The following is a 26,928-nucleotide window of genomic DNA, read 5'->3' as shown; positions in this document are numbered from 1 at the left end:
TAAAGTAGAGCAGGCAAAGAAAATCATGTGTTAAGCTATTCTATTGCCCGCTTATCGTCCGAACTTCCTCTACCAAGCGGAAGTAAAAAATTAAATAATTGATTTGCCCAAGGGGGTATCGAAGCCACAAGCTTCGGTTCGGTTCTTTATTTATGGCGCTACGAGCGTGCCAGTTGAGCACTATTCACTTCGCCAATGTCACGTTGTATGGAGAACACACAAAGGAGATTGTACGGTAAAAAAGAGATTATATTAAGCCACAAGCTTTGCGTTTCTGGTTAGGTGCTGTCTCTCAGATTTATTTATATTTTGACAGAATTTTTTATTTATTAATAAATTATTAAATTGTTCGTCATATACCAAAATAAACGTTACTTAAATGCTAAATGACGAATCTAGGTGTGATTACATTAGTAGTGATTATAACAAAATGCAAATAATAAATAATAATATACACATGTACAATCGTATGTTGTATTTCTAATGTCTTATATAACTTATTAGAACTTGACATCTATACTAATATAATAAAGCGGAAGAGTTTGTTTGTTTGTTTGTTTGAACGCTAAGATCTCTGGATCTACTGGATCGATTTACTTTGTTTTTGTTTTGTATGAAAGCTGCATTCTTCAGAAGTGCTATAGGCTATATAATATTACATTACACATATATACTAATAAATTAAAATACTTTCTAATTTGACATGCAATTTATTCTGCCATGTTAATAACAACCGTCGTCGCTACGCGACCGCGTTCCGCGTTACCGCGTCATTTTGATATCCGTCATCCTTATGAAAATAAATATAATAGTCACTTTTAGCATTTCATCTAGATTGAAATTATATTTCTATAGAAATTATATTCTTATATTTCAAGCAGGCGTAGCCGGGTCCAGGTCCGCTAGTGTTATATAAGAGTATAGTCAACAAAAAAGTTAATTACCTTTTCATACTTTTTTATGTGTATTATTCTTCTTGATTTTATATAAATGTTGTAATAGTGGTACTTAAAACACGTAATATTATTCGTTGTAATTTTTTTACGTAATTTTGTCCTAGATGTTTAGCAGTCCACACCACATACCAGTTACAGGATGTACTCGACGACACGTTGAATCCGTATGATCCAGATTGTGAAGCGTGTAAAGTGCATATACAGGTGTGAAAAAGTAGTAATATGTATTAATAATAATTAAATATAACATTTTGAATAATTGGAAATAATCGAATAATTATTCCTAACCAAAATTGATTATAACCTACCATCCCACTATTTTCCGTCTAATTCTAGCATTGCGTGTTGAGAAAAGAAATATTAAAAGTTTCATTCCTCTAAGTGAGAATCGAACCCACAATTGTCACGTGTAGAGTCGCACGTTTGTGCCAGAGTTTATATATTAAAAATAGTAATTATAAAAACAGATAAGCAAAACCCAAGTTTCTAAAATACTACAATACAATACTATTTAAAGAACAATGATTTTTAACGTGTTTAACGATTATAAAGTCAAGCGTTTTCAAACAAAATCGAATCTTCCTATATAATATCCATATAGTATACATAAATAATCGATTCTAGGACGCGCTAGTCGACGATCTGCCGGACACAGTGATGTCAGTATTCCAAAACGCCATAGATTCGGCCAACAGCGGCCTAGTGAACTGGGTTATGAGACAGCGCGGCATGCAGTGCGTGTCTCTGATGACGCTGCCTTACAGATTACCTGTTGACATCATGTACGCTACTATTACAAAGTGAGTTGAGTTTGTATGTTTAGTTTGCTTTTAATTTTTTTGTAAATAGCAGGATACAAAAAGCCTAGAGTAACACTTCATGTAATTTTGGAAATATTGTGTGTGGAGGAGTGGTGGAACCTATTGCTGTGCTTTGTCTTGCTTACCAGAGCGAGAAAAGGAAAATAATTCAATAATAATGATAGTCAAACGCTACGACGCTGTGCCAGGATGGATTTTTAGTTTTATTTGTAGTTTTTTTTTACAAAAACAAACAAAAATTTAAAATTCCCATATTTTGTCTATTCTACGACCTTACCCACAAAACCAATGCATGTATGTATATTGTAGTGTGAAACACTTTCCTTACTGCCTTAAGATGTCGTCATTGTATTTTACATTTTTTGCTGGCGCTATTTAAATACTATTGCTCTTTTGCATAAATATTACTTAGACAATCTTCTTTGATATATTTTTTAAAAATGTGTAAATATTATTTTTAATATGGCGTATTATGATTAATGCTTATCAATAGGTCTATGACGTAAGCCGTACAGAGTTCGTCGATGCCGAAGATACTCTTTAGAGTCGTAAGACGCTCATTTTTAAAATATTTTGTATTAAAATGTTTTGATTTTCATCCAAAATTGAACCGCTCATTGCTAATATACAAAAAATATATTTAATATTTTATTCTTTAATAACATTTTTCAGAAACATTTTAGCATTAGCGGTTCATTTTGCTTATTTACTGTTTTGGAATAAATTAAATATAGTTTATTATTTCTTTTACTTTAGTATTTTTTTGCTGTCGCTACTTAGTAAGAGGTAAGTTAGTGACTAAGTAAACTTACTAAGTAGATACTTATTGCATTAATTATATTTTAGTGGCCTGGTGGGTTATACTTATTTTGTAGTCCTTAAAATGGTACTTGGGAATTCTTTTTCATTATTTAACAAAGAAAAAAATCATAAAAGAATATTTTTCAAAATATTAATTGCGCGAATGCGAATTAAATGCGAATTAATTGGGTACAGTTTTTATATTACGTTTATAGTTATTGTTAAAAAAATTAACAAAAAGCTATGCTGTATTTTTTACAGTAATAACGGGATTATTATAAAGTTACGGGAATCGTTACCGAATTCAGTGGTTTTGGGAACATTTCGCTAGTTTAGTTGTTTATACAATATTTTTATGAAAATAGTATAATAATTATTTTGAAAATATGCAATGTGAAGAGTAATTTGGATTTTGTTAGTTATTATTATAACGACAAAATATTTAAATACATGTTCATAGTTCGCATCATGTAAATGTAAAATTATATTCTATAGAAAGAATAGTCTTCCTTCCTTATAAGAATACTTCTATATCTACATACTTATACCTTTTGCTATATCTGTGACAATTGTTGTATTATTGAAGTATACGTTACTTTCATCGTAATGGAATGTTTATGTACATAGATTGAATTATGTAAGTAGTTATAGTATAACATATAAAAATGAATAGGTCTATTTTAATGTTTTAAATTCAGGTTAAACTTAAAACTATCGAAAACGTTCACAATTTATACATATGTTTAATTGAAATAAATATGTATTGATTGGCTTTATCGTACTCGTACAATAACAAACACAAATATCATATGCGTCCTTATCAAATATTGTGGACACCCTCGTAAATACGAAGTGTACTTTCCTTAATCTAAGTAAATTATAGCATAATGTATAAATAAATAAATTTGGATGAAATAATTTTAATATCTATTTTATATTCACGCGCCTTCCTCAGTTAGTGAAATGAGTAAGGGAATCTAGGATTACGACTCTACATTCTCTAAATACTTCACAATGTTTCCTAACAATTGTTACTTTAGTTATTATTAAAATTATAACTATAACATTTTTATTTCATGCTGTTGTTCTATTCTAAAATTGTGTCATGGTCCACAATTTAGGAAAGGCGTTATGAGATATGATAATTTGGCCCATTATTGCTGCGGGGGAATCAGAATAAAGAAATTAATAATATTCACTAATACCACGTAGATATTTACTTACATTTATAGCACCTTTTCGCTTATTATTTCTACACGCAGTATTATTTTAGCATTTCATCGCTTTTTTAGTTATCTTGGTGATAAGGTAGAGAGGCACGCTTTGCAATACAACGTGGTGGGGAATGTGCTCGTTCGTAGGAGGAGGTGTGTCCGTCACAACAACTTAATTACTAGGTCAGTTCTTTATGTTACCTTCGGTGGTGGGTTTTTCTGTTCTATGTTTGTAGACATGTTTTGACCTTTGGTGGTGGATATACTTACTAAATAAATAGCTTTTTCTGGTGAAAGAAATGATGATTGATCGTCTCAGAGGATTATATTTTTTAGCTTCATAAATGGTTTTTCTTGGTTTTTAGCTTCACGCTATATCCCGCACATAGCAGGTTAGACAAAGGTAGTTGGTGAACCTAGTGTTAAGACACTCCGTTTCCAGAGACACACTTCCTTTCCCATTTTCCGAATTCTGAAATCATTGCGTTAAATAGCAGAACTCTAATTTACTAAAATATGAAAGTTTTTATTATCGTTTTTAAATAAATGCTACTTCACAGAACTAAATTTAAAAACTCTTTAAACTTCAAAATGTTGAGTGTAAGAAAATATCCATAAATGCGTTTTATTTAAATACTTAAATTTAATTTAGTCCAAACTTCGATAATTGGCATTAGTACAAAAATAAGTATTTAATTTTTACGTAAACTCTTTTTTAAGTATTATCTGTATACTAAAACGCAATATTTCAGTGTAAGGGATCGTAAATGTAATGTTTTCGCATATTTTGACTCGTGAAACACGTGTTTTTGTAAATATTTCTAGAATCATCTTATTATACTAACATATTATTGTTTTTACTTAAATCGATAACCAAGTACATGACCTCGAGTTCGGTACATATATAATAAAGTAGTATAAAATCCTAACCACGTACGATAACATTATACGTTGATATGAAAGGATTTCCTGTTTTTCTTTTATAAATTACTATAATATATTATACAGTTACTAAATACAGTTTCTATAGCGTCCTGTTAATTTTGATTATTTTCAAATTGTCTAAAGAGTTATTTGGTCAGCCTGATAACAGTTCAATATGTAAAGGAGTTATAAAATGGACTATACATATACCTAGCAGTTAGCCTATTCTTTACAGTCTTCTTTAGACTATTTGCCAATTTCAAATGAATATTTTTTATTAGATCTTTTGTAAAGCTTTCTCGTTCGCTTTCTGTATATAAGTATAACGAATGAGCTGTAATGTACAGCAGCATTTACGAGTATAGAGTTTCTTCTTTTATTATATTCGTTAAGTTTATATATATTATTGTATAATTAATTTGTACATATTATATGTGACATTAAATATAGCATACATATTTGTCTATCAGCATACGTATCTATGTACATGATAGAGTGACAAAATATCAGATGTGATTATGTTATTTTGCTGATATCTACCTAATTAGTTACAAATATTTTCAAATGTACTCAATTTCTGACCAACTTAATTTATGAGATATGGCTTTATTTTAAACTTTATTACGTTACGTTGCTTTAAATTAAATTATAACATACTTGCGTAAGAGTAAAAGGAATTTTTATATATATTTTAAAATAATATTAACTTCTTATCTGTGACTAGTAAAAAACTACCAAAGACTTTCTCTTGAAGAAAACGGATACTTGCTGATCGGAAGCATACGACCGGTTTTACGCCTATAAACATAAATTTCAACATGTGCTTAATATGTATTTAAAGTATTTATGCTACACAACTTGTACTAATAATTAGTTTTCTATGTAACATGAATTGAACAATATAATTGGACATTTATGAGAGATACTTATGTTATGAAAAAGTAAAAGTCAATATGAGTCTTTTTTCTTTTAACTATTTAAACACTTAGTTTTAAAACTTTACATTGATTTAAATATATTTTTTAAAGAAATATATTAAATACCTAATGGTAGTAACGTTGTAAATGTATACATATTCCATTTTATGCTTTGTTGACGAAAATTACAATAAATAAATTAATTAAGTCTAATACGAAATTATTCTCATATACCTTTTAATAAAGAATGGTGTATGCATTGGTTAGACTAACTACTTTTAAATGTTCATACGTGTCTTATATTTTAATCAGAATTCTGGGCATTTTCAAAATTACTGTGGTTTTCAGTTTATAAAACATATTATATTATTTTTTTATATTTAGTATTGTTCTTATTTAGATTCGTATCCTGCACACCAAAGATGAGCAAGTCTCTCTGGAAATTAAGCTGGGACTTCGTACGACAACTTCACGCCTTCTTGTATTCCGGCCACTACAGTCCAGAAGTCGCAAAATCATTTTATAAATTAACAATGGACTCCAAAGATGATTACCACCATCTTCATATGAGGTATGTTACTTCATATTATATATTTTTATAGTTTCACGATGTATTCTGCATATAGAAAGGTAGGCAGAGTGACCCTGGGAGCCTAGTGTTGAAACACTTCGTTCCTCACTTTCTACTGAATAATGTATTCATAGAAGACATTTAATATTTTTTATAAGAACACGCAATAAAAGAGTTAAGACACTCCTCCTCCACTACGTTTCGCTTCGCTTCCGAGTCGAGATTGTATCCAAATCCACATAATTATAGGCACTGCTGCAGTCCGCACAATATGAGATCGAGTACTTTATATCTATACAGTTATTTCTTAATTTCTAAGCCAAACAAAGAGTTATGTTGCAATAATACGTGTTATGTATTTTAAAATATGTATGTAAATTTTCAATTATATTTACGCAATATAAAACTTCAATAGGCTTACTTCTAATCAATTAATTAAAATAAAGAACAACATGAATGTTACTGCAACAAAGATTCTACCGTTGCTTAGTAACATCAGTATACAATTTATACTTTAATTGAAATATTAATACTAAACATAAAAAATATAATATAATTAAAAATAAGTTATATACACATATAATATAATACGAATATTCTGAGCGTAATACTTTTTATTGATTACCTTAGTAACGATAGTATTGGAAATTTTACGGAAACGGTATTCCGTAAAATTTTAGCTTATACTTATATATATTTTACGATTTATAATGTATAATATGTATTTATCTTTAATTGTTGTATGTATGTATATATGTATGTATGTAGGCATTTGTGTAGATATGTATGTATATATGTAGATATGTATGTATAAATGTATGTATTAAACTATTTTGTGTTGTCTGAATATTGGTTTTTATATATTTTATGTACTTTTTGCACCTTTCTGCCTTCTTTTCTAAATTTAATCCTTCCGTTTTTCTTTGGTTGCCTGTAAGAAATCGCTTTTAGTGATAAGGCCGCCATTGCACACTTGTTAATCGTGTTTCTAATGATTTGTATTTTTTTTTTCTCTTCTTATTTGTGCAATAAAGTATTATATTATTATTATTATTATAACTTACATATAATAGTTATATATTATTGGAATTATTATATTATCGTTTGATGCTCGTTCATTAAGTATCTACAAATCTAAATATCTACTAGTATAATCTAATCAATACATGACCTTCAATTGGTAATCGCATTGGTAATTGCATTACTATCACGCCAGGCCGATTAAAAAAACTGATTGGCTATGTTTTAATTACAATGATGTTAAAGACTTACCTATTTAATAATAAAAAAACATAATTTATAATATTATAGTTTTCATAAATTTTAATTTCAATTATTTAATCCTCTAAAATGTGTTATTTATTACTTTGCTTAAAATAAATTCTTCTTTCACCAATACAATTCTTCTATTAAAATGATTAATTCAATTAGTTAATTACTTACAACTAAAGATATTGCCGAGTTAATCAAATATAGAGGTCCTTCGTGGCTTCGTCTTAGACTTGTTCTGGTTTTTGTGCTATTTATGCTGAAGATCAGGGGAGATCCCAGACGATTGGCGAAGTGGAGTAATCGTGCCTTTTTATAAAGACAAATTATGTCAGCTTGGGTAGTAATGTTTACGCTAAAATATTAGCGAGAATAGTGCAAGAGAGATCTGAAAGGCTGTTGTCGAAGGCCCAAGGACGCTTAGACCTGGAAAAGACAGTATGGCTCAGATCTTTTCCCTTCGCATGATCACGGAATATTTCTTGAGACTTTACAGTGATCACTTAGTGCCGTTCTCTCTAGCTAAAGATCATTGTTAACGTTGTTATTAGTTAGATTATTTTACCGTAATTCGATTCCAACTTCAGACTGGATAACATTATTTCTTATTATATGTCACTAAACCTTAAATTGTTTCTAAGAAAATGTTTATTTTTTCTAATAAAATAATTAAAATATATACAATTTTGATAATTAATTATGAAAATTACTCTTTTTTGTGTCAATTTCATGAAATAAACGTTGCATTAACCTTGACAAGCTTATGACTAATGAGTAATAGCATGTACACGTGCACAAACTTTCTTTCATAATCAGTAGCTGTAAAATATTTATAGATATCATATTTTTTTTATTAGTAGTTTAACTTTTGACCAGCATTATACGATTTTTACGTAAATAAAAAAAGATATCATCGTTCTTATAATTGATAAGATTTCAAAGGTTTCTGGTCATTGAGGTCACCAAAAGTTATTGACTTATAGGAATTAATTAAATCATTTGTATTAGGTATTATTTATTATAATCATTGTTATATAGGAGATACTCACGAATGGAGCACGATAAAGTTATATACCTACATTTAAATGTCAAATCTGTTGCTAGGTCAGGAACATATTTTTTTATGATAAAATTATATACATTAATTTCCAATGTTTTGTACCTATACGAATCTATTATCTATGATAAGTAATTATAATTTATGTATATATAAATAATATTGTAATTGAGCTTCAGAATATTTTGATATATTATCATTTAATTAATATTATATTATAGAATAGAATTACCTCAAAAGGACAAAACGAAACCCTCGTGTATATAGGCTTGCAAATTTAAATTTAATTGTAAACTTTTATAAGTATTGTACTTTTCGTTGAACTACAATTCTACAATTCTAAAATTGATAAGAATGCTTAGAATACCACTCGCACTTGACCTGTTTTTTTCTTTACGCGGTATAACCATTGTGCGTGACGTAGCAGATAAATAACATTTATTAGATACTAATTTTAATATCTCTATCTTTGTTTTCGTCTTTGTTACTAAGGTTTGCATTTTAATAATATTCCAAATAGATCTTTTCATGTTTGAACATTGTTGAATATAATTTTATTCGTGGTTCTCTTCCGTGACTGATAACATTTTTCAGCTTGTTGATAAGCGAAGGTTAAAATGAAAATTTTATTGTAATTTTACATTATTAAATTTTATTAGTATTATAAAATTTTCATTTTACCTTATCGGTGAAATTTCTTCTTGGTTGGTTATTTCACTGCTGGAAGTCGTATCTGTTCTGATATACCATCGTGGCGGTAATTAATTAAAATTAAATTTAATCTATAAAGGCATGACCAAGTCTTCATAACAATATATATACTACATATTAAGCAAATGTTAGCCTTTCTAAAGTAGGTATAGATAGTTTTAAGAAAGATCACCACAAATCTTCACAGTCCTTTCATTCCAATTTGTGATTACTTGACAATGAGCATAGAAAACTCATATTTTTTGAAAAAAAAAAACTATTTAAGAAATCTAAATGTATAAGATCAAAATATTAATTACGAATCGACACAAATTCCGACGAAAACAAAGGGTGTCCGATAAAGTACGTTCTTATCCAAGTGCCCTATTTCCCAGGTTTCGATTTGAGCGATTCCATTGTGCAATTAATTAGATGATAAGTCATTTTTTTCATTACATAAATATATATTATTTGCTCTATTAAAACAAAATGTTTTGATAATATATTAAATTAAATATTATACCTAACTAAATAAGTGTCAAACACTGCTTTTTAGGGCTCTATACTTAAAAACAAAAAAGCATAAGCCTTGTAGGATCGTCTGTGAAGGCGATTTTTCTCTGTAATTGATATCAAAAATATATTAATTACTACTAGATAATTCAGGAATACGCCTACATACATTTTGCATGTTGTGATTTTAATGACTTCAGTTTTTTGTCAAATCTTTTGTCTATTGTCTCTTTATCTATCTTTTCAGCGAATATTTATGTGACTAAGTAATCTGTACCTTTAGTACCTAAACATAATGAAAATTGTTTATATTACTCCATAAACTAGCCAATTAGTGTTAAACGACGGTGCATAGGTCTTTGCACAAATGACTGTATGAGTATGGCTGATCACGAATTACTCATGCTTGTTATTGTACAGGCTTAGAAACAAAGCCATTATTTGTATACGTACTGAAACTTTTGGTCAACAATTGATCAAAGGTAAAAAAAATAATTTAATTATTTTTTGTTCAGATTTGATTTGTAATTAACATAATGAAAATCACGAATAAGAGTTTGATATATATCTAGGTTAGACATTTGCTAGTATCAGGTAGGCAGGTAGGTAAGCAGAGGGAACCTGGGAACCTAGAGTTCCTTTTCCCACTTTCCGCTGATTCTGGAAGCATTGCATATTGAATGGCAGAACTCAAAGCCGCACTTTGACTCGTTACCGGAGGGAGAAAATGAAAATGTTATATTTCACGTCCTCAAGTGGGAATTGAACCCACAACTAGCCCCTAATCTACTTTTATCTATTGAAACAATATTAGGTGAACTTAATTAGGTACCTACCTATTAATACCATAGTATTTACTATTAAGATGCTAATTTGTGTCAAAAGTTAAATTATAAAAGTATACAAATGTCGTATTACGCAGTTCCGCTATTGTAATTACGCTATTCTATTCCGCCACGTCATTCCGCCACGTCATTTAATTGCAAAAAATTTAGATATTAAAACACGTTATTGCATATTTCTGTAATAAATGAATTGTTTTATTAAGTTATTGTATAACATAATGATAAAAAGATTGACCTTGTACAATATATATAACTATAATGTTTGTTTTCAAATGACGTACATTTTAGGTACACATACCAATGCTTTTCAATACAAATTAAATATTTAGATATTTTTCTGATTATTGCTGTAAGTAATAATATATATTTATATAGTATAATATATATATATTTGTCATATAATAATATTTTGCAAAATTAAATTAAATACGGTAAATGCAAAATTAATATGAATTGAAACAACGAAAGTTGTGATAGCGTTATCTGCTGCGCACTTCCACACAATAATTGTGTCATGTTGAATACCGAACGAAGCCACCAGCGAAGACGTCAGATATCTATTATCGGGAGAGTCTAACACTCTGTTATTATAAAAACAATATTAAACTATTATACTGTACTTACAATTTATTTGCACCCTTTAATATTAGGAAAATTTGTATAAATTATATAGTACATTGAAGTAGCAGGATCGAAATAATTTTATTCTAGTTTCTTTTACTTAAATATGTATTTGCAAACTAAGGTTTATTACATAACGAAATACATATGTCCTATTACATAATGCCATTTTAAAGTTTGCCATTGCCATTTTAGTGATTCTAATGCCATTTTAAAACGCTTTGCAAACTCGAATTTGTACTTATTATTTCGTAAGTTTATACCTAGGTATATGTAATTCTGACATTATTGTGACAAACTTCGAATATGTGTATTGTGTATAACTGATGGTTGTTGGTTTCAACTCACTTATAAGAATATTTTAATTCCATGTTATTACCAATTTTGGTAGATAGATAAACCTAAAAAAAAAAAAATATGTTTTTCTTAGTATAATATCTATAGATTTTTCATATGAATCTTAAATCACTGCTATTAGTGAAAACCACATTAAAATCCGTTGCGTAGTGTTAAAGATTTATGCATACATACAACGAGTAGTGACTTTGTTACATACTAAGGTACTATGCAATTCTTATGTACGTAGTGTTTGTTGTGAAATTACGATTGAAACTAACTATAGCTATGAGCTATGATGTCAGAGCTAATAATAAGTGGTTTGTTGTGAATATACATGTCGTTCCACGTGGTTGACTACTAGGAATTGTATTTCTGCGCATTTACGAAACTAGCACTTTGAAATTATAATTATCTTTATTAATTATTATCAAATTTTATTATTTTCATTCTGAGTAATAATTTGTTTAATTAATGATTTTTAACAGATAATCCCCGTAAAAATATATATATTTCTGTCTTACTTTCAGTCTAAAGAGAAAATAGTGATTATTTTTTAAAATGTTATCGTTATAATAAATCAAACACTCTTTTATAGGAGTCCCATGAACTGTTCAGAGACCTTGGATCAGTGGCAAAACTTAGTTCAAAATGTTTAAAGATCATGTTTTCTGTGAGTCAAAATTGGACCCAAAGCCATCGTGTATAACCATTACATACCTACTATAAACCATATAGTCATATATTTCTCCTGTAACAAAAACTCAATAATTTTTCCAAAATTTTCAGGCGCGCAAGTCAAATGCGCATAACTTATGGTGGCGATGTACCAACGGACGCTGACACGTTCGAGCACATCCTAAACGTGACCACTCACAATGAAGCGCTACTGGCGTATTACTATTTAGACAGCGATAATAAGGTAATTTCATATTTTATTAGACATTAAATTGTTAAAAATTGCATTTTACTAACATTTTTTATATCTAGGCAAGGTAGGTAGAGAAGACTGTTCCACATTTTTCGACGAATTCTGGAGGCCATTGCGTGTTGAGTGGCGGAAATCAACGTCACGCTTTGCCTCGACACTAGAGCGAAGAAAATGGAAATATTAAATATTTCATTTCCTCGAGAAGAAATCGAACCCCACAACCTATTGCGTTTACAGTCACACTTGTTTACTAACATGGTAGGTCAATATTAAAATGATAACATTAACATAACCAATACCAATAAATCAATGAAAAAGCATAATGGTAACATTAATTTAAAAAATTAACCAATAAAAATATTATGCATCTCGATTTATTATTTGTTATAATTGACGTCATTTAACAAAAAAAAGGACGTACTTTAAATTTTTTAAATGCGCAATTATTTTTCAAGGACACTGATAAATATTAGCGAAAGATTACAATTTTTGATTGAATAGCTTTAAAAATAAGTATAATATTATACCTATAATATTAAATGTAAATTTCTAGATAATATCTTTATAATCCATCACCTAATTTATTTATTTTTTGTATTGAAATGTCGCTGCTAAATTGTTTTAATAACTATCTAAATTTGAATAACTGTCTACATCTTATACTTATATTTTTCTTAAATTATCTAATCGACAAGGTCATATAAATGTTATTATGTTTATTATTTAAAGGTGTTCGAACTATCTAAACAAATATAAACACAACATTTGATGCTTTTATTCATAGATTATCATTTTAACGGAATCGATTTTCTATTAACGGAATTGAGTACGGCAATCATTTTATAATTTTAAATTAATGATTATAACGTTTACAATATTTTTAACGTTTTTTTTGGCTATCTTTGTTTGTATAAACATTATTAATAATTATTATAGTAGTATAGTAAAGTAATTTGCAGCAATCCCTCTAGTAATTTCTTTCATTTTGTTAAAATTATTTTATATAATAGTAATTTATAACTTTTCATTAATAATTTAATATTTATACATAAAATTTATACATTAATAAACAAAAGTATTAAATCAATTTATGTCTCGATAACTGATAAATTCTCTAAAATCGATTCCGATTCGAGAAAGGAAATAAAGAAAGTACTAATTCTCTGCAAAATAACGTAAACGCACCACGTTTTAACCTTTTATCTGTGACCAATAAGCGTATTTGAATCTGTACCTACTGTGACGTTTATCATATGTTTTTCACACGCCAACCTATAGGTTATCGTAAATATGCCGACCACGCTTTGCAGCAAATATTTATATGATAGACTAGTTGTTTCTCACTACTTTTTTACAGAATAAATTATTATTTATTTAGCTTTACGAGTGTATTCCACACATAGCAGAACAGGAAGAGGAAATTGGGAATCTAATGTTGAAACACCCCGTTGTCATCAAGACACTTCCGTTACCCACTTTCCACCGCATTGTGGACGCATTGTGTGTTGAGTGGCGGACACAACGCCTTACTTTGCCTCGTCACCAGAGCGAGAACATAAAGTAAAATATTTCATTTCCTCGCCGTGACTAGGGGATTCGATTCCCACTTGAAGATATGAGATATTTAATATTTTAATTTCTTCTAGAATTCTGGTGTCGAGAAAACGCACCGTTGAGTGTCCTTAGAATTCGGAGGAAAGTGGGGAGTGGAGTGTCTTAACACTAGGCTTCCTCCTCCTACCTTGCTACATGCGTAAAGATGAAATAAAAAACGTTTTTAATAATCTGTAAGAATAAAGTGATGTTATATGTTTTTGCCCACAATCAGAGGTCAAATTAAATAGTATTAAATACGACATTCAATTCAACAATTCAGTCATTTTTTTTTATATGTTTTTTTTTTATCTTGATTTATATGAAAATAAATCCGTGCTCGGGTTTTTAATTTATTATTTCACCTCTTACAATATTATGTTTTTTATATTTGATCTTTTGATCATTATATTGTTTAAAAAACACAAATACTTAATTTAGAGATATATTTTTCATGTTTATTTCCAATTAATAAACCTATTACGTTTTGAATAACAAATTTCCTTTGATAAAAATAAAAACAAACAATTTTACGATCAATTAAGTTGTAAGTCCAATGCTTTAACAAGACTTTAACCGATGATATAATTTTAACCTTTCTCTCAGTTATTATTAGAGGTGTTTGCAATTAAAATAATTGAACCGTAATTAGCATCTGTCTTACAAATGTGTAATAATGACATCTGCAAAATGTATGTAAACAGTGCCGTAACACACACTCACTTATCTTAAAAAAAAAAACACAAACAAACAGCTTCGCTCTTTGCGCAGTTTTTATTTTTTCATTTAATTGTAATGACGTAAGTTTAATCAGTTTTTCTATAAGAAAGAGAATATTGTAAACAATAATATATTTTTGGTGTGAAATGAACGTCATCTTTTTTATAATTCGTGTGTCGTGTGTTATTTCTTATATTTTAATATTTACTTTAATCTGTATTTCCTCTGGTATTTCTAAGAAGCAAGTATAAAGAAAGTATTACCTACGATATAGTATTTTTAGTTTAATTTAGTAAGAAGGTAGGGGGCAGTTAAGAAGAATTAAGTATTTTATAAATTGTGGTTTTGTAGCGAGGAATGATCAAATAAAGTGATTTCATATTTTTTTAATGATATGAGTACAATCTCAAGGGGTCTAGGGCCAGACTAAGCAAGATAATTAATTCTATTCAGACAATAAAATTTAAATAAAAACCCTTTTATAGATGAAAATGACAGAGATATACGACGTGACAGACGCGGACACGGATGCGATGCAGACGCCGCACGAACGTCACATCAACAAGCAGCTCGAGTTCGACAACGATTGGTCCGGACAGCTAATGTGTGACGGTAATATAACGCAATTTGTTTTTAGTTTCACGCTTTATCCCACATTTAGCAGGGTAGGCGGAGGGATTCTAGTGTCAGGACACTCCCATCTCTGTTCTGAGTGGACAGGCCGTGGATATGAAATGAAAATAACCATCGGGCTTTCGGTCAAACGTTATCTCATTGTAATATGATATTGTATTTTTGGTTACATATTTTGGATGGTTAATTTTTTTTGCAATATAGGTAGGGAACGTAGTGTTAAATTACTCAGTTTCCAATTTTATTTTAAGGATATAGATAAATTTCACATTGAATTCGCTGAGTAGGTAAACCGCAGAATCAGTTTGATTCATTAAATATAAAGTATAATTATAGCATTAAAATCATCTGCTTCTTCTAGCTTCTTTTACAAAATAAATAATATATGTTTATTTACAGATCTAGATCTCGACAATACAGAAGACGATCTCGACGACCGTAACCTATTTTCCGATCCAGAGAGCGAATGGACGCGACGACAGTCGTACTCGAACGATTCATTCAGTGAAGGAGACCAACCGGAGTCGGACCGACAGCCTATAAACTATATTGTTACTTATGCAGATTGATAGATTGAAAGAGTTTTATTCATTTTGAATCAACCGATCAACGCTTGGAGTCAATTGTAAGTTTGAAGTCATCAATTTGGTGTTAGGAATGAATGAATGAGATGCGATGTGAAAAGTGAAGGAGTGTTTGCTTGGTGAATGAATGGATGATATTTAAAATTGTATCTTTTATTTTATTTATTAATATTTTATTATCACATTATGTAGACAAACTGAATTAGATGCAAATATTTAAAATTTTGTTGTAATCACTTAAATATTTTTTTATGGCCACTAAATACGTTGGTATTTTTGAATTATAAAAGCATTTTGTTCATTCCAAACATAAGTAAAGATTGATAAAAAGGCAATTGCAAGAGGCATTCCAAGAGGAAGTGCATGTATCGTCACTAAATTGGTGATCTCTTAGTTGAACGATATTCTTAAAATTAGGTCAAAAGTCAAAAAGCTCTGGAAGGCTGTGAAAGAGAGAAAATAAAATTGTTATTATATAAAAATTAAAGAAGATAATATTATTTGTCCTAATATATTTAATGTATTTATTATGGTATAAGTGTCTAGTGTACCTGAGGCCAATGGATGCATATTATTTTTAATATTTATATACGAAATCGATTTTGCAAAATAACATTTTGTACATGCTAAAGCGTAATTTCGATTATATCGCGTTTTTGCGATAAAAAATAAAAAAGCAAAAAAATATATTGTAATCATTCGATTTTGGTAATCGATATTAATTATCGTTATTTTATAAAATGACTGTAACGTTATCTTTTCTAAAATGAGCACCGATTCATATGCATTTCAAAATAAATTTATTTTAAAAATGACAACAATAGACATGTAATGTTCTATAGCAAAATTATTATTTTTTGACATTTATTCGATTTTTACTTGGCTTTAAATTATTTACTATTATCTAGTAAAAAATAATTTTAAAATATTATTTTTATCAGTGTAATATTTAGAGTAGGTAAATGGAACACTAAAAATTCTTATAAATCGGTGCCCATTATTTATTATTTTTTTATTCTGTGGATAAAAATATATATTTTTTAATAACACGACATTTTGATAAAAATATTTTATTACTGTCTCGTCACTTGTATTCGACGAATTTTCTAGTTTTTAAGCAAAATATCATAGATATTTTGTTTTGTTACCGTATCGCTATAACCAAGTTATTTACAAATAAATTATGTGAAGTTATTTTTTTTATTAGTATTTTGTTATTATTTAACAAAGGGTTTTGTAAATATTACATTTATTATGTGGCGTCTTTATTCTGGGATATTATATTTTATATAATTTTAAAGTTTTTTGTTTGTTATGATAATAGTTTCTGAACTAAACTTACTTAATTGGTTTTTTTACTTTTTAATTATTAAATATAATGCACCCAAAAAATACTGCCACAATGACATGTTTTTGTATTTGTAAAAGAATTAGTCAAAAGTGTATTTTAAATAAACTTTTATTAAATATTGTTGGTTTTTTTTAGCTTCACACTGTATGCCGCACACTGCATGGTAGGCAGAGGGAACCCGTAACGTTAAGACACTCCGTTCCCCACTTTCTGACGAATTCTGGAGGCATTGCGTGTTGAGTGGCAGAACTGCGCGCTTTTGCCTCGACACCAGAGCGAAGAAATGGAAATATAAACGTATCGAACGGGATCGAACTCACAACCGTCGCGTTACAGTCACACCTTTATGCCACTGCGCCACGATGGCCTCCATTATTGTTTATTTTATTAATATTTTCATATTATTGTTTTTTATTTTATTTTATACTCACACTCAACACGTGAAGACCCTAGAATTTGCGGCGGAAAGTGAGGAACGGAAGTGTCTTAATGGCAACGGACGGTTTTAACACTAGTTTCCCAGGTTCCTTCTGCCTACAGCTCTCTGGGTACAGCGTGAATGTAAAAGATAAAAAAAAAACTATTTAATACATTCCTTTTTTTTAGATTTAATCGGCTTCCACATTAGGTATACGGAAATAAAAATAGGTAATATAGGAATTGTTGAGCTGTGTTCTGTTAAGTGGTTGAGCTTAAAGCCATACCTACTTTATTTAACAAGATGAATGAAAATTTTTTTTATTTATAATCACTTCCTTAGAGAGTGATTGATTATGTTTAAATTATTATTTTCAATTTCCCGATCTGCTGAACAAGCACAACGCTGAGTTTCCGCATACAACAAGTAATATTAAATTGATCGTTTACCTACACTACAGAAAACCCATGAAGCTGAATCCAATATTCCTAAATGAATAGTTCAAAAAGGTTTATTATTAATTTCCTTAAAATAACTCATAAATATCACTACGTCACTGTCCCGAAAATTCCAATTTCAATATATTTAACTATAGTTGTCAAATGTATTAAAGCACTCAAATTGTTAAGCTCCTGACGGCGGATGGTTTTTTGAGAAATTTACTTTTTTTTAAAACAAAATGGTCGGTAAAAGTGACGGCAAGAGCAGTCGCATATTCCACCAATGTTATTTAAAATGTTGTAAATTACAAAACCTTACGCCACTTACCAATGTGGTCCCTTCAGGGAACGGCAAAGTTGTAGATTTTTGCGTGGACAGAATAAAATATGCGGATTGGCCGCCCATCCTCAACGCGTTGAGTTGTGATCTAAGCTTACATTCAGTGGCGGTGAAATGTCGCCAACAAGTGAAAACTGGTATGAATAATTAACATATTAAATTACCGTAATTTATTATAAAGAGCTGATCCATAATGTGGATTTCCTTTAAAATATAAAAATGCTTATTTTTAGTACTTTCGTAGACAATGAGACGATAATGGATTAAAGATTAAGTAAATGTATTTTATATTGATTTTCCCGAATTCATATGAATGAAATAATGTGTTTCAAAATAAATATTTAGCGCGTTGGTTTGGGGGCTTTATTACAATAACAATTGACTTTAATTAAATACATTTTGACTATGTCATAATTTAATTTTATATTAAATTCTAGTACTGGAACACATTGACTGTGAGCGGCTCGCCAAAACTGTTAACAAAAGATCAGTTATTTTAACGAATTTTATGCTAAGTAATTTGGTAGAAGCCGTATCACAACTGCTTTCGAACACAACACTGCTTACCTCGCTACTTCTTGAGGGGCTACCTTTAAAAATACCTTACTTGAATCCCATATGCGAGGTAAATGATATTGAATGTGGTAAAATGTTAGACATTTTAGTATTTTGTATATTTCCTAAGTATTATGAAACCATAGGCACCTGCCACATACAGGGAAATAAATTAAAGACATCAAAAGCCTTAACTATTTTTTCCCTATGAGCCTTTGTGCGTTTTCTCGAAAAGCAGTAAAAATTATTTGAATAAATTAATATAATAATTACTAATTGAAATAAAGTATAAAGTTAACTGCATATATACAATAATCAAATATAAATAATTACAGGCTCTTCTAGGGAACAGTTCTCTCCAACACCTGTACTTACCGAGATCTTTGATCGGTGACGCCGGCTGCTTGGCAATTTGCAAGGCGGTGCGATGCCTTCCAAATATACTGACTATGGACTTGACTGGTTGTGAATTAACACCACTCGGGGCGGGTTATATAGCGGATTTAATTAAGGTAACTATATCATAAATAAATAATCAATAATAGCGAGTATGGAATCGTATGGAGACATATCTACTAATAATAGATTTATACATGTGAAAAATAAGAACCACCCCTATTATAAGTACACAAATTCACCCGAGGGTAGGAGGAGGGGAGGGTATTCAAATACATACTTTCGAGTATCAATACATATCATCTTTTATATATTAATCATAACTAGGTCTAGTGTGCTGGAAGTAAGATAATGCAGCATGCCGTTGCAGTTTCAATCAAATACCTAAACCCTAAAAAACCTAATACCTAACCGAATGAAGCATTGGAAACTTTCTTTTGTTTTAAAATATTTTAAAAAAAAATTAACCAACTTCATAATCCCGCACATAGCAGGGTAGACAAAGGGGGTCTTAGTGTTAAGACACTCCATTCCCCTGGATTTCCTCCAGTGCCGCTACGCCGTGCTTTTCCACGTCACCAGAACGAAGAAGTAGAAATATCAATTATTTATATTTTTTATTGAAATCCAAAATATAATAAATACTATGATTGACTGTCCAGTATCAAAAAATACACCGCTACAGTGAGAACTGGGTGCATACTTTGCGTTACCGCCTCCCAGACCTGGACACCATGGCGGGGTTGAGGAGAATCACATTGTGTGGGAATCCACAATTAGGAGATTTGGGAATCACGAAAATATTGAATGAACTGGCTGATGATTTATGGATTAAAGGTAGATATAAAATTTTATATAGTCAATTTTATTAATTTTGGTTTTATTTTTCTTACACATTTTCGCATACTTTTCTTGGTGTAGGCACATCTGGAAATATTTTCGTATAAAGGTATTTATTTTTTTTGTTAGTAAAATATTCTTTTATATTATTAAGGATAGTCTATACAAGTTTACACCTAGAGTAGTCTTGAAAGTCAGACAATACGAATCGTCTCCGAATCACATTGCTTCCAACTAGTAATAAAAATATTTATATATTAATCTGTACCAGCCCTTGACGTGCAAAATTGTGGTCTAACGGAGGAATGCGCTTGCGACGTTCTACAAATGATGCGGTCCAACACGACATTAGTTATCCTGGACATGAGACATAATCCACTTGTAGCGAATGAATCTCTTTCCAAGATACGAGCGGCTGTGAGACAAAACGAAAGGGGCATTGGTGAAGTACAGGTATGAATTGCAGTAGAGCTTAAACAAAAGGTAAAATAGTTAATAAATATTATTTCTGAAAATATTGTAATCTTTGTAATTATGTACCTACATACATAATTAATCTGTTTATAATTATAAAGTCGAACAACTTGTTTGGTTAAACACGCTAATCTCAGGGTCTACTGGTTTGAATTGAAAATTTATATATTTACATATATTCTGTTCTGGGTATTCCATTAATTTTTTGGGATTATATTAGGTACATGATATTGATCGTTTCGATGTACTTGCAGTCAGAGTTTCCTCTTGCACTTTAAATATCATGTGTCACTATTTCCTACTTATTTCCAATTGGCCACGGGGGTAAAGTGGAAGGCCCTAAATTATCTTAATCTGAAAATTATGATCGTATCGTCTTCTGAGGAAATACTATTTTGGTTCTGAAGCCCATTTTATTAGAGACATGAGTATATTAGAGATTTTATTAGAGAGAGTTTCGTAACATATGTATACTAACTTTTTCAGTATTCCTGGTTGAGTAACGTAAGTGGACATTCAAGTGATGGAAGGTCTGTTAAATATATTGGCACCAAGTAAGCAATTGGGTATTTTACTCTATATGAGAAAATCTTAAATTGTTCAATAGAGATAGCTTATGTAATAAGCAATCAGATAATGTTAGTTTTAGCTCCTACATTTTATATATTTTTTAAATTTTACTCTGTAACTTAAAGTACAGGACAACAGCCGCCATATTATGATGTTATACGGCCCTGTAAGTTGTAAGCAGTGTCATCTCATCAAGACAACTTTTGTTCATAGATTATTAGTAATATATTATTATTGATTATTACTGACGTCACAGCAGGACAACATGGCGTCCGTCAAAATTGCACGATATTTAAAATTATAATATTTAAATGCATTTTTTATGCTACTTATCTATTGAATTGTGAACATTGTTGTGAATAATATCCCTTATACAAATTATACATTTCTATTACTGTAAACATGTAAAGTACTTATATAGCGTTGTTTAAATGTTGTCACCAGAAATACTATGATAAAAGATCGCGTCGCCTCGAATGTCAGGAATGCACCTAATAAGTACACTAGTGGCAAAACAAATGGAATAAAGAAGGAAAAGTAAGAGAGGCGTATTATCTTGTTGATTTTGAATTATTTAGCTTTGAGGCCGCGAGTGCGCGGTGGGCGAGGTGTGCGACTGGAAAAACGACGGTAGTGGGTTACATTCCCTCACGGGGGAATTAAATGTTTAATATTTTTATTTCTTTGCTCAGGTAACAAGACAAAGCGGGCGTTAAGCTCCGCCACTCAACGCGCTACGTCCCAAAAATTGCCTTAATGGCAACACGTAACACTAGATTCCAACCAATTTTAACTAAGTCCTATAAAAAAATGTATGTGTAGTATCTATAATTTTTTTGATAAACAAATATTGAGACATTTTCAGAGACTATACCCAAGTATTGGAAGAGCAGTTGCAAGAAGAGTCTTCGCACAGACGACAGTTAGAAGAATTGAATGAGCAGCTCGTTCAACAGATGAGAGCCCTGAAACAGCAGCAGATACAGTTGTGGCAGAATAACGCTACTTCTTCTGGTATATTTATTGTTTTTTTTTTAAATGATAAAGTTTTTATATTCTGAGGCCGTCGTGGCGGAATCACAGGGAGAGCAAACTGTAAAGGTTGTAGGTTCGATTAGCGTCGAGCTGGATTTTTTTTATAATAAGCCTAATTTTTTAGACAGTTTCCGTATTTGCGTATTAAATACGTTTTTATTAAATGAAATCGTTCCATAATTCCTATCAGATTGTTTTGTGTAAAATAAAGTCTAGCTTTCTTCTCCAGGATATTTAATATATTTCTTGTTACCTGTCTACTCGGAACTCGGCGATAATACCCACGCTCCATGAATTGCAGAATTATTTAAATTTTATGTCGAAACGTCCATATTTACAAAATCTGATAGAAAGTTAAACTCGTCTTATAGAAAGTTAAACTTTTCTGAACAACCAACTTTTCGCTATGAACAAAACGATATTTAAATTGACGAATTAAAATTCAATTTCTTTACAAATAGTTTCAGAACAATCGTTGCAAGCGAGTTCTCGTTCTGGCGATGCGTCCACCAGCTCAGGATCGAGCTCGATACCGATAGACCAGAACACTCTGTCGTACATACAACAGGCGTTCAAAGATATTTACGCTTTCATTAAAAATAATCAGTGTAATGGGTTAGAATCTGATATATATTTTTTAACTTTTAAACGATAAAAAATGATGATATTTAGCATCTATAAATTTTTGAAGCGCAGCGTTGAGTTCTGCCTCTCAACACGCAACGCCTCCAGAATTCGGCAGAAAGTAGGGAACGGAGTGTCTTACACTACACTACTTACACTACACACTTACACTAGGTTCCCTCTGCCTACCCTGCAGTGTGCAGGATACAGCGATTACAGCGTGAAGCTGATGTATGTTGTTTGTATTTTGATGGAGACAGTTGATTGTTTTTCTTGTCTATGTAAGTAATTTTACTTAAAAAAACATTCTATAAAATTCCTGACTTCTAAAGAGGAAATTGTTTCAGCGAGTGTTTAACGAAATCAGCGAAGTCACACGAGGAACAAATTAATGATTCAGAGCAAGCCGTAGAAATGGAAGTGAGGGACAAAAATGAGCTTCGAGTCAACATAACAGCCAAGAAAGCTCAAAGTGCTCACATAAAGCTGCTGGAGAACGTGAAAGTTAAGAAAATGACGCAATCCGCACATTTACTGGGTGATAAGCAAAATGGTAAAGATACTGCGGTGAGTGGACTTTGTGATATTTTTAAATGGATGGTTGTTTTTGTTAGTTTTGAAAGATTTAGCCAGATTTATTGTATTTTTTTTTAATTTTTTTGTCGTATATTTGTAACAGAAATCTGGGAAATGATATGAAAAGACAAGTAGGTACCTATCTAAATGATACGTTTTGAAAGTCATGAATTCGTGAACAGTTATTATTTAAAAATAAAAGTTACTACACAGTTATTTTTTATATTTTGTAGAAAGTTTTTTTAAGGCAGTACAGTTATTTAAATTAATTTAAATATTGTCTCCGAAAATATGTGAATTAAGAATTTTTATTTTTAACAGAAACCTGAAATGTTCGAAAGAATAATGGGAGATTCAAAAATCGCTCATGGCAACGAACAAAGTGTTATTGATGAAATTATGGCGATAGAGAAAGAAACGAAAAAAGTAATTTTGCCATTAATTTAAATATACCTAAATCTCTATAAGCATAAGCATAAGTATAGGCAGTGGCGTAGCTAGGGTATTTGCTGCCCGGTGCGGCTTAGGGGACTTGATGCCCTTTAAAATGGTCAAAGGTCTAAAAAAAAAAACCATAGTGTCATCGTCGACTTTGATGCCCCTTTCTTTTTGATGCCCGGTGCGACCGCACCGCTCGCACCCCCCTAGCTACGCCACTGAGTATAGGGCACCTATAACAAGGATCTCTAAAAGTTTATTATCTACTTCTTTTAAATCATATAAGTAACTAAATCTTTTGTTTGTATTTTGTAACAGTATGTTGTTGTGATAAAAACATACCGGTTCTTCAGTAGTTTTAACGAAATAACTAATTCCACACACCATGTAGGTTTATTTATGTTTAAGTATATGGAGATATTCCCATAGATATTTTTATGCTTTATATTTTCATATATATTTTTAAAAAGATATTCTCAATAGAACAAAGTGAAGAACTGAGCTGTGCTGTTACAATCTTGTAACTAAACAATTTTTTGCTAATCCTTTCATATTCCGCATTTAGCAGAATGACAATACATACAACGTATCGGCATTAAACCCTCTTTGGAAATATTTATTAATGATCTTCTCTCTTGCGCTTGGACGGTTTCCAAAGAGGCAAACTTACTTCGATACGAAACAGTAAGTTTTGGTTGGCGCTTGATGAGGCAGGCCTACTTTCAGCAGTGGACGGCGATAGGCTGATTTAATAATAATAATTTTCCGTTATTCTTCAAATAGAATATTCCAGAATACAACAGTCCCTGTAGCAGCGTAGTGAGCGACTCCTCCGACACTCTGGTCTACTCGCCGAAGTCTCCGCGCGTACGCATAGAGAACGTGCGTGATAGTATTAACCCAAGAGATGCCTTATATTCGTCGTCCGATGAGGATTCCTAAAGCTTTTCGTTTTATACACTTTTATTATATTTGTGAAGAATAAATATTTGTTTATTATACAACTATGAAGTTTTATTCAATTATGTATTTTATTTAATTTGTTTTCAAAATTGCTAAGCAAAAAAATTTTTTCTGAATTTTTAAGAATATTTATAAAATTTCATACTCAACTTTTATACCATTATTTTTATTTTATTGCTATTAGTTTATTATTTTAAGTGTATACATTTTTTTAATATTGGGTACTGGGACAGGGTATGATCATAAATGTAATGTTCAAACATTACAGTATTATTATATTATATTCTCTACTCTCGCAAGACAAAATATGTCTACATTTTTATATGTGGAATAAAGTGTGCAAAAGTTATACGGATCACTCTTTTCATTTTCAATTGGCCAGTAAAAGAATTACATCTGAAATTTAAAAACAAGTTTTACCTAAAAAAATCTGTTTAATTTTATTTATTTATACAACACAATATATAACTACTAAAACAAATAATTAACTCTTCTCATTTATTTCAACACTCTTTTGCTGTAATTTTGCAATCATGATTTTCTCTTTGGCCTCCATTTTGGCTTGTCTTTCTAATTTCTTTTGTTCTTTCTCTCTCTTTGCTAAAGCCTCTTGGAATCTTTCATCTCTAGGGTCGAGTGTGAAACCAAAGTGTCTTCTTACTTCTTCAACTAGACGCTCCTTCTTTTGCTGGAAATTCACATATTATTGATGATTATCATTCTATTATAAATCTGTGTCATGCTTTTTCCCATGTACCAAAGTATGTACCTAGTGTTATGGTACTCAATTTTCCACATACTGCTCAATTGATAAAACAGTGCATGTGAGTGGTTCAACATGCCATTTTGCCAGACAGAACAAGGAAAATAAAATATATCTCATAATACAAAACTCAGTAGGGAACTAAATATGTTGCTGATAAGCTAATATTCTCAAACAGTCTTCTAGTAAATGGATTTATCATTTAAAACATACTACATAACATACTAACATAGCAACAAACATTGCTTGTTTCAACATAAAATCTATATCTATATCCATCTATATATATCATGTATGATATTGATAGATATCTTTATCTATACATGCATTAAAAATAAAAAAGTGTTACAAGTTTTACCTTTGCAGCTTGAACTTCAGCAGCCTTTTTGTTAATTCTATCATTTAATTCTTTTTTCCATTGCTCTAATTTTGCAAACTTTGCTGCCACCTCCATATCCCTCTGTTGTATCCTAAGGTTTTCTTCTTTCCTCTTTTGAGCTACTGATGCCATCATTTCAGGTATTGTGTATGGAAATGCAACAGCTTCATATTCTTTCCTTTCTGTGATGTCTTGTTTTGTAGGCCAGCAAATACCTAGGAAAATACATATTATTAAATATTCTCAAATCTTTAACTCGTTTGGACAATGCTTGACTGATATACATGATGATTTATAAATAATTATTTACTAGGGTTTACGCCACTCGCAACGCCATATTTGCCATACATTTTTCTATTATATTTTACAGTCAAATGTGCCAAGCACTTAGGCTCTTCATATGGACGTTTATCGTTTATCATATTGTAGTGGTTTGTAGCAAGCCGAGATTTGTTTCTTTTCTTTTCTATCTCAGCTTCTCGTGCTTGGACATCTTCCGTATCATCGATTAATACTTCATCTGCCTGGTCAACCTCAGGAACGGTTGTAGATAAGCGGCGCAAACTACCTATTACATTTGACCGAATAAAATTACTTCTTATAGTTATAAAATTCATTTTAATAATTTATTCTGAAGATTACAATGCCTATAGGTTATTTATTTTGATATTTCGAGTACCCCACACAGATTAAAAATACTCATAGTCATATGTTTGACATTATAATTAACATTGCCATACGTAAAATCATCGATTTTAAATAATAATCGA

General features: G+C 30.4%; 2 protein-coding genes across 2 annotated transcripts in view; one reads left to right on the top strand and one right to left on the bottom strand.

Annotated features, from left to right (window-relative positions):
- Positions 1 to 25,057, top strand: part of LOC146529794 (uncharacterized) — a 29,049-nt gene extending 3,992 nt beyond the window's left edge. Inside the window, exons 5-21 of the mRNA XM_085200079.1 lie at positions 1,061 to 1,160; positions 1,581 to 1,756; positions 6,034 to 6,204; positions 12,325 to 12,457; positions 15,265 to 15,391; positions 15,812 to 15,949; positions 18,983 to 19,170; positions 19,436 to 19,612; positions 20,159 to 20,333; positions 20,608 to 20,789; positions 21,297 to 21,364; positions 21,825 to 21,917; positions 22,246 to 22,394; positions 22,877 to 23,030; positions 23,387 to 23,606; positions 23,937 to 24,041; positions 24,837 to 25,057. Of these exons, the coding sequence (XP_085056205.1) occupies positions 1,061 to 1,160; positions 1,581 to 1,756; positions 6,034 to 6,204; positions 12,325 to 12,457; positions 15,265 to 15,391; positions 15,812 to 15,949; positions 18,983 to 19,170; positions 19,436 to 19,612; positions 20,159 to 20,333; positions 20,608 to 20,789; positions 21,297 to 21,364; positions 21,825 to 21,917; positions 22,246 to 22,394; positions 22,877 to 23,030; positions 23,387 to 23,606; positions 23,937 to 24,041; positions 24,837 to 24,995 (2,515 nt within the window). The 3' untranslated portion in view covers positions 24,996 to 25,057. The remainder of the gene's footprint in view (positions 1 to 1,060; positions 1,161 to 1,580; positions 1,757 to 6,033; positions 6,205 to 12,324; positions 12,458 to 15,264; positions 15,392 to 15,811; positions 15,950 to 18,982; positions 19,171 to 19,435; positions 19,613 to 20,158; positions 20,334 to 20,607; positions 20,790 to 21,296; positions 21,365 to 21,824; positions 21,918 to 22,245; positions 22,395 to 22,876; positions 23,031 to 23,386; positions 23,607 to 23,936; positions 24,042 to 24,836) is intronic.
- Positions 25,058 to 25,430: 373 nt separating this feature from the next.
- Positions 25,431 to 26,863, bottom strand: CRIF (growth arrest and DNA damage-inducible proteins-interacting protein CRIF). Its single transcript, XM_085200075.1, has 3 exons — positions 26,469 to 26,863; positions 26,138 to 26,373; positions 25,431 to 25,704 (listed from the first exon to the last, which is right to left on the bottom strand). Exons 1-3 carry the CDS (start codon positions 26,773 to 26,775, stop codon positions 25,501 to 25,503), a joined length of 747 nt encoding a protein of 248 aa, XP_085056201.1. The 5' UTR covers positions 26,776 to 26,863; the 3' UTR covers positions 25,431 to 25,500.
- Between the last annotated feature and the right edge of the window lie 65 nt (positions 26,864 to 26,928).

The sequence above is a fragment of the Heliconius melpomene genome, chromosome 17 (genome assembly GCF_056956725.1).
Source record: "Heliconius melpomene rosina isolate 202511_hmr_F chromosome 17, ASM5695672v1, whole genome shotgun sequence".
NCBI classification, from domain to species: Eukaryota; Metazoa; Arthropoda; class Insecta; order Lepidoptera; family Nymphalidae; genus Heliconius; species Heliconius melpomene.
Note: the sequence above shows the minus strand (reverse complement) of the source record. Positions and strands in the feature narration are given on the sequence as shown.

Excerpts from the sequence above, each read along its gene's own strand:
- CRIF (XM_085200075.1), bottom strand. The coding sequence starts at position 26,775 with ATGAATTTTATAACTATAAGAAGTAATTTTATTCGGTCAAATGTAATA. Across the intron at positions 26,374-26,468 it reads TGCGAGTGGCGTAAACCCTA|GTATTTGCTGGCCTACAAAA; the intron begins GTAAATAATTAT and ends GTATTTTCCTAG. Across the intron at positions 25,705-26,137 it reads CTGAAGTTCAAGCTGCAAAG|CAAAAGAAGGAGCGTCTAGT; the intron begins GTAAAACTTGTA and ends GTGAATTTCCAG.